Source organism: Stigmatopora nigra, chromosome 4 (assembly GCF_051989575.1).
Source record: "Stigmatopora nigra isolate UIUO_SnigA chromosome 4, RoL_Snig_1.1, whole genome shotgun sequence".
NCBI classification, from domain to species: Eukaryota; Metazoa; Chordata; class Actinopteri; order Syngnathiformes; family Syngnathidae; genus Stigmatopora; species Stigmatopora nigra.
The window spans coordinates 16,535,762-16,544,691 of NC_135511.1; the positions used below are offsets into that span (position 1 = coordinate 16,535,762).

The 8,930-nt window shown below is 37.4% G+C and overlaps 1 protein-coding gene across 1 annotated transcript in view; it reads left to right on the top strand.

Moving 5' to 3' along the window:
* The first annotated feature begins 2,040 nt into the window (after window positions 1-2,040).
* angptl2b (angiopoietin-like 2b) overlaps window positions 2,041-8,930 on the top strand; it is a 7,618-nt gene continuing 728 nt past the window's right edge. Inside the window, exons 1-4 of the mRNA XM_077715053.1 lie at window positions 2,041-2,923; window positions 6,003-6,196; window positions 8,137-8,407; window positions 8,481-8,930. The exon at window positions 8,481-8,930 is cut by the window's right edge and continues 728 nt beyond it. Coding sequence (XP_077571179.1) covers window positions 2,059-2,923; window positions 6,003-6,196; window positions 8,137-8,407; window positions 8,481-8,680 — 1,530 coding nt within the window. The 5' untranslated portion in view covers window positions 2,041-2,058 and the 3' untranslated portion in view covers window positions 8,681-8,930. The remainder of the gene's footprint in view (window positions 2,924-6,002; window positions 6,197-8,136; window positions 8,408-8,480) is intronic.

Sequence of the window (8,930 nt, forward strand, 5' to 3'; positions counted from 1 at the left end):
TTGTATCCCGATACAATCTAGAAGTCAACCTTTCGTCGGATGCGTGACAAGTCTTTAGGGTGGTGATAGGTGATTTCAAGTCTTTTTACCTGTTGACTTCTGGAATGGACTGAGTTGACAGTGAGGAGAATCAAGCCAATTGATTTGGGATGACTTTCTATCAAGAGGAACTACAGGTGACTTAATCGAGAGAGAAAAAGCAACTGAGGGACGCTCATCAATAGACTTCTGTTTTCTTGTAAGATTGAATTCATCTTTTAACATAGAAAATGAAAATCTGATTTTTTATACATTTTTCTGTCGTTTGCATTGAGAAAATGTTCTACTATTAATTTATTGAACAGCCTAAGTCTATGATGAGATTAAGTGATTGTTGTGTTCTTCCAGTATGGAATTTACATGTTCTCCTGGTGCATGTGTGGGTTTTCTTTGGGTTCTCCCATTTCATCCCACATCCCAAGCACTCAGCCTCAAATTATGAGGCCCTAGCACCCCCGTGACCTTTGAGGTTAAGCGGTACAGACAATGAATGAATGACCAGAGCATGAATAAGAAGTTATCTCATCATGATTCAAATATGTTTTCACAAAAATGTATAGGTTCCAGGAAAAATTGATTTCCGTTCTAAAATACTACAATATGAACAAGTTTAACTTGCGTCAAGATTTCGGGAACAATTATTAGGTGTCATTCATTATTGGGCAGAGTTGATGAGTGGTTAAAATGTGAATGGTTCATTTCAGATAGTAAAAATAAGTGCTGCTGTGTGTACTTGAATTGCAGTTGTAGAGAAAGTAGGACACAGTATGTTGGGTAGGTGCACCTTGGAGAAATGATAAAGAGATCCTGCATCGACAAGGTCCAGGTCTCTCTCCATGTGTGCAATGGGGACTGGCTCTAATGAGGTGACTAAGAATGTGAGGAATGCCAGGCTCAAGCTGAAACCAGAGTGATGATTGCGAGAGACATCGGCTAGTCAGGGAGAGGTTGCTTGGCTTCTAATGAATTTATGGTTGGGATTTACTGAATGGGGCTGGAGTTCGAACTGCCATTCAAATTTGGATTGAGGTTTTCCAAGGGGATTCCACGTTTAGATCATTGACCGTTTATTGCATTGCCTAATAGTCAATAGCGAGTGATCATAACAAGAGTTGTCAACTCAAAAAACACTTCATAAAAATGTATTTTTGGAGAATAGTGAGTTCTGTGTCTTGTTAATAACGGCTAGGTTGTATTAGGCTTTCTGGTTTAGACATTGGTTTATAATAGACTGCCTCAGATGAGGTAAAATGGAACTCTCCCTGGTCCATAGGAAACATATTACAGTGTTCCCTCGCTACTTGGCGGTTTAGCTACCGCGGACTCAGAGCTTCGCGGATTTTTTTGGGGAAAAAATACAAATATTACATTGAAACAACATATTTTACAGTTTTTTTTTTGTTATAACATGAATTTTACTCTCTCTACCCGTATTCTATATGGTGTACTGTATACAGGGGGGTAAAAAAATAAAAGACAAAAAAATTCCACAAAATTTTTTTTTTGAATTAAATTCAAATTAAGCATTTTTGAAGGGGAATTCCTACTTTGCGGAAATTCACTTATCGCGGGTGGTCCCGGTCCCCATTAACCGCGATAACCTAGGAAACATATTATTAAAAAAAAATATGTCTCAATGGAAATAATAGAAAGCTCAAAGCATGCAAAGTCAAAAAAAATCACATTTGTGGTTCGAAGTAAAGCATAAAGTTGAACATTCCCAGATAACAAAGACCTGGAATGGTCTTCTACTTGAAACAAAAAACTGATTTTATTGCCGTATCGGGGCTCTTTCCAGTTAGTATATCGGTACAACAGCAGTCAGCAGGTAAGAAGACATCGTTTAACCCATGCGTCTTTCATTTGAGAACCAAAAACTGGCTTTGAAAAAAGAGGCAATGAGGCACAACGGAATTGCACACATGGAAATGAATCTTTAGTGACCTCACAATTGATTGAAACCACACTCTTCCCTTTCTTCTTGGTTCCCCTTAGGCTTGTTGAGTTGGATACAGTCTAATGGAGACCCCTTCAATGGTTCTACTGGGGTTCCTTCTTGGGTATGGCCTAGTCTGTCAGATTCAGGGGAGTTCCTCAGACAGACAAAGCTATACAGGAGCTCAAGAATTTGACAGTAGCGATGATGGCCCCGAGAGAGAATTTCTTTACGCGGGAGTTAGAAGTAAACGAGCTCCCGCCGAACAACCACAAGACAAATGCTCCTATACATTCATCGTGCCGCAACAAAAGGTGACGGGAGCCATTTGCGTCAACTCCAAAGAACCGGAAATCAGGTTGGAACATCGAGTGAACAAACAGGAATTGGACCTACTCAACGTGGAGTTGCAAAAACAGAAAACGCAAATCGAAACCTTGCAACAACTGGTAGAAGTCGATGGCGGCATTGTGAACGAAGTCAAGCTTCTGAGGAAAGAAAGCCGAAATATGAATTCCAGAGTGACTCAGCTTTATATGCAACTTCTCCACGAGATCATTAGGAAGAGAGACAATGCCTTGGAATTGGCTCAGGTAGAAAACCGAATCCTGAACCAGACTTCCGAGATGCAACAGCTTGCTAGTCGCTATAAAGACTTGGAGCACAAGTACCAGCATTTGGCTTCTTTGGCTACCAATCAGTCAACTCTGATTGCACTACTGGAGGAGCAGTGCCAAGGTCGTCCCCCTACCCGACATGTCCCCGTACCACAGCCCCGGGCTCAACCACCTAGGCCATCGCCGCCTCTTCACAAGCCCTACCAGCCGCCGGTTCTTCCTCGGGCAAGCAAACCACTTAGCAATGAGATACAGAGTGACCAGAAGTCTCTGCCGCCGCCAACTATGCCTACCATCACACATGACCCATCATCTACCGATAAACCTTCTGGTAAGTCTGGGGTATAAAATCTATGGTTTTGTGGGAAGACAAAAGTCTATTATTTCCTTGTAAACATTTTTTTAAAGCAAAATTTCGGTTATAATCTGTTTTTCCAAATCAAATGCCAAATCTTTGCTTTTGTGGAAAGACACAATTCTCAATTTTCTACCAAATATTTTTAACACAAAGCAGTGCCCATAAGTATAAAATCTAAGGTTTTGTGGAAAGATAAGTCTATTTTTTCCTTGTAAACATTTTTTTGAAGCAAAATTTCGGTTATAATCTGTTTTAGATTTGGCATGTGATTTGAAAAAAATTAAATTAAATGGCAAATCTATGTTTTTGCGGAAAGACAAAATTCTCGATTTTCTACCAAATACTTTTTTTGCACAAAGCATTGCGCATAAAAATAAAATCTACGCTTTTGTGGAAAGACAAAAGTCTGTTATTTCCTTGTAAACATTTTTTTAAAGCAAAATTTTGGTTATAATCTGTTTTTCCAAATAAAATGCCGAATTTATGCTTTTGTGAAAAGACAAAATTCTCAATTTTCTACCAAATATTTTTAACACAAAGCAGTGCCCATAAGTATAAAATCAATGCTTTTGTGGAAAGACAAAAGTCTATTATTTCCTTCTAAACATTTTTTAAAGCAAAATTTGTTTTTCCAAATCAAATGCCAAATCTATGCTTTTATGGGAAGACAAAATTCTCCATTTTCGACCAAATATTTTTTTTACACAAAGCATTGCGCATAAAAATAAAATCTATGCTTTTGTGGAAAGACAAAAATCTAAAAATTTCGGTCATAATCCGTTTTCCGGATCAAATGCCAAATCTATGGTTTTATGGAAAGACAAATTTCTCTATTTTCTCCCAAACATTTTTAACAAAAAGCATTGGCCATAATCCATTCTCCAAATCATGCTAACATGCTAACATTTCATGATTATTTGATCTTGATTTAAAATTCCATCAAACTAAAATAAAGAACACGTTTCTGCACATTTTATCACTTTCTCCAACAAGACAACTATTCCACCAAAAATGCCCAAAAAAGAAGTACTTCTACATTTTAAAAGAACTCTTTACTCCTTGAAAATATTCAAAAACTTTCACACTGATAGTGTCATGAAGTGCTAGGCGCAAGAACCAGACGAGAACACAGAAATAGGCGGGAGATACCAAGAGGCAATGATGTCATTTGTTCCACTTGCAGCAGGCATGAATCAAGTCATCTGTTTTCTCCCAAAAAAATGAACTTATCGAGTAAAAAAAGTGGACCATTCTCTGCCTGGCGACCACTTCGAAACAACTCATTTTGGCATTAAATTAGTGGCAAATAATACTAATTGACATACCTAACCAGGGTTTAAACCACAAAACTTAGATTATAGTTTGTAATTGCCATCTGAGAAGAATTAACATAAATATTGAATAGTTTAATTTGTTCTTTGTTACCTGGCTTTTTTTAATGACCTTCCAAAATGGTAAAGTGTCACATCTGTTTCCTCATAACAGGTAATATATGATGTCTATATTGTATTTGAGTACATTATTTAAGGTACCAGATGGCATACTGCAGTTGTGGAAATACTTTCACACTCAATTAAGAGGACCACTTGTACCAGTATGGTTTTTATGTCCACACCAAACAGGTTTCAAATTAAGTGTACGGTCTGATTGGCAAGATTTGGGGAAAATATATACAGCTGGGATAGGTTCCAGCACCCCCTGCGAGAAGCCATATGTATGGTGAATGGATGGATTCTGGTGTTTTATACTTATTTTTCTGGATTTAAATCATTTTTAGAAGATATAAATGATGTTTGGGCTTCCTAAAATTCAAATAAATGTTTAAATAAATGATGCACTTAAAATTGAGCGAGTAAAAGGATCAAAAAATGTCATTATTTGGTGGTTGGGCTTCCCTTTTGCAGTTATGCCAGTGTTTCTCTTGGCTTCCCTGATGAGAAGAGAAGCCAAAGACAAATTTTACAGTTAAACTAACACGATGATGGATGGGATTCCCTTTGTCGGAATCCCAAATCTATTTGTGGTTGCTGCGAATATGCTGTTACACTAAACGCCATGACAGGGATGTCTGGACAAAATATTACCTGCTTGACCAAGGGTTGTCAAACTCAGTTTAGTTTGTGGGGTACATTCATGCCAACTTGGTGGGCTGGACCAGTTTACTTTTGGCCCAAAAAGTTAGCTGACTTGCCACCATTGATTGTGATAGACGTCCAACTTATTTTGATTGAATCTTTTGTTCAATGGAACTGAAAGATTAGCCAGTTTAAGTGAAATAAATGGACATCTATCATTGTCAGTGTGTGAATTTATTAAGATAACTTATTAAGGTACTTCCGTGTCAGTCATGGTAAATTTCGGATTATTTCCTATTGATTTTAAGGGACTTTCAGAGGAGATTTTTGTTCGTTTGTCGGTTCCTGCTAACTTTTGGGGATTTCCAGGTGACTTTCTATTGGTTTTGGGATATTTCAAGGTTCATTATTGGCTACCATTGAAGGCAAAAGGGTGAAATACTGAATAAGAAAATTAGTAAAGTGCAGTACAGTGTTCCCTCGCTACTTCGCGGTTCAGTTACCACGGACTCAGATCTCCGCAGATTTTTTGGGGGAAAAATAAATAAAAAATACAAATATTACATTGAGACAACATATTTTACAGTTTTTTTTGTTATAACATAAATTTCACTCCCTCTACCCATATTATTTATTGTGTACTGTATACAGGGGGGGTAAAAAAATAATTAAAAAAGATTGAATTAAATTCAAATTAAGCATTTTTGAAGGGGAATCCCTACTTTGCAGAAATTCACTTATTGCGGGTGGTCCCGGTCCCCATTAACCGCGATAAGTGAGGGAACACTGTATAGTGCAAACACTCGATATCACAAACTTTTGTTGGCCCTAGTCGATAAAATGAAAACATTTAATTCTGCAAGTACGCTATGAATTAGCTATAAGCCAGACAAGACTGGATCAGACCACCAAGTAAGCCACTTTTACTTCCACCTTTAACACCACTGCCCTTGAAAAAGTACTTCATTTCTGTCCAGGTCCATTCCGAGACTGCCTACACGCTCTGGATGAAGGCCACAGCAACAGCGGCATGTACTTGTTAAAACCTGAGAATGCCAACCGTCTAATGCAAGTGTGGTGTGACCAGAGACATGACCCAGGTGGCTGGACTGTAATCCAGAGGAGAGTGGATGGCTCAGTCAACTTTTTCAGGAATTGGGAGACCTACAAGGTGACTGACTGCCTACCCGTACATCACACCCAATCAAGCATCCAACTGGTTTCTCATACGGGGCTGTGACGCTAACCAGATGCGGAAAAATAACAAATAAGGGAAGGGATCATTGAACGCTTAACAGAGTGTTTCGAGTCGTGCTTGCGTAAAGAATGACTCATTTATCCCATCATCTGGTTTTGTGAATTGACTTAAGAATTACCTTCACCAGAAAAATAGAAATGTAAAAATATCTGGAAGGTGGCTATGTAAGATTTGTTTACCGTATTTTCACGACTATAAGGCGCACTTAAAAGTCTTAAATTTTCTCCAAAATAGACAGTGCGCCTTATAATACAGTGCGCCTTATATATGGAAAAAAACAGAAAAACAAAAAACACCGCTGTCGGATATTAAAAAAACACAAACACCTGAACTGAAACAATACTGTTAAATATGCAGATGCCATCTTAGTTTACAAAATCTTCAATCATATTGCATAACCCCACTGCAAGATTTTATACCAAAAAAATCCAAAACATCAACAATGGCTGGCTCTAGAGGTGACTGTGTAGTGAGTACTTCATACCCAAAAGTCAATAGCAATTACCGTATTTTCACAACTATAAGGCGCACTTAAGTCTTAAATTTTCTCCAAAATAGACAGTGCGCCTTATAATACAGTGCGCCTTATATATGGAAAAAATGTCATTCATTGAGGGTGCGCCTTATAGTCATGAAAATACGGTACTTTGGAATTTCCATAGAGTATATATTTTTAAGCGTGGGACTCATGAAACTACCAAAAAAAAATATAGAAATACGTATTTACTAGACCAAAACACTTCTCAAATCTCCTGAGATGAGAAATTGCATTCATGTGTTCATCGGAACGAACGTTGTGTGATTCAAAGCATGTGTCGACTAGCCAGTGAGCTTTCAAAAAAAAAACTTTGTAAGACTTTGGATTAAGCACCTCGCTTTGTTTCCAATAACAAAATCACAAAACAAACACTTTACTGAATGCGAGTCCAACATGACTCATTTGCTCCATTTACAACAATTGGTTATTGTAGATAAACAACTTCAAACATAAGCTAAATTCATCATTAGCTTCCGAGACTGTTCCACGCAAGGAATAAAACCCAAATAAAAAATAATTGGAAGGGATTGTTCATTTAATTGAGTGTAACCTGAATGTTTTAAACAGTGTACCTATTATTAAATGTGTTGGAATAAATATGCCTATTGTTAGCCAAGGAAGGGAGCTCAGGCCAATTCAGCTTTGTTAGTTTAGTTTACTGGTGTCAAACAGGCGGCCCGTGGGCCAAATCTGGCCCACCAAAATAGTTCCGCGAAAGTAAATCAAATGTGTCAACTTTATGTTTTATGACAGTATGTATAGAGAAAAATTACTATACTTACCTGGTTCGAAAAATATTAAATAACTACTAAGTACACATTTTATGATTAAAAAAATATTTTGAAATGTTTTCATCGCAAAATATCGAAAATTCCAAAACTGAAAATGTTTACTCCTCATTTTGTTTTTTTCTTATAAATAAAAGGGAATATTTACCTTTTTCATTAAAAAAACTTATATAAAAAATGCCAGTTTATTTAACAGTAATATTGTAAATCTCTAATATTTGCTAATAAGAGACTAAAAAACAGAATTTGGACAAATTTTCATACCTCTAAATTATCTACTAACTATCAGAAAATCTCTCAATTGATAAATCAATTAATTTTTGGCTGTTTTAACGCCCATCTGAACGAAATTGCGACTAAAAAACGGGCTTAACATCCCTTGGGGACCACCAAATCCACTAAAAAAACAACTTTAAAAACATCTAGTTGAGACCCCCCAATCTCAAATTGAATCACAATCAAGCAAAAATAACAACAACAACAACAACAAAAAACCTAAATATACCAATGTTTTCTACCCTTCCTAGCAAGGATTTGGAAACATGGATGGCGAATACTGGCTGGGCCTAGAAAACATCTACTGGCTGACCAACCAAGGAACCTACAAACTTCTAGTCACTCTAGAGGACTGGTCGGGCAGAAAAGTATTTGCCGAGTACGCCAGTTTCAGAGTGGAAGCCGAGGCCGACTACTACAAACTACGAGTCGGACGTTACCATGGCAACGCCGGCGACTCCCTCACCTGGCACAACGGGAAACAGTTCACAACACTGGATAGAGATCATGATGCCTATACAGGTAAGTAGGACTCAATAAAAAGCATTTTTGTTACAAATTTTAAATATTAATCATTCATAACCCCCCCCCCCAGGAAACTGTGCCCACTACCAAAAAGGAGGTTGGTGGTACAATTCCTGCGCCCATTCCAATTTAAATGGCGTCTGGTACAGGGGAGGACATTACCGAAGTCGTTACCAAGATGGAGTATACTGGGCGGAGTTCAGGGGAGGAGCTTATTCGCTGAAGAGAGTTACTATGATGATTCGACCAAATGCAAATACTTTCCATTAACTTATTGTAAAACAAAAACATGGCTTCATTCCTCAGTTTCCTTCCAACTAAAGACAAATGGTGAAAAATTCTCATTGTGCGCTACTAATTATTACTGTATTTTCCGATAATAATTCAATTGGTTCTTTGCTCAGGTACTGTAAATGACTTTAAAGTGAAATGTTTCTGTTAATAACCATTAAAAATTGTAGAATTTAGAAAACACTGCAGATTAAATTTAAATGTATTTGTTTGCCTGTTAACTGGAAAT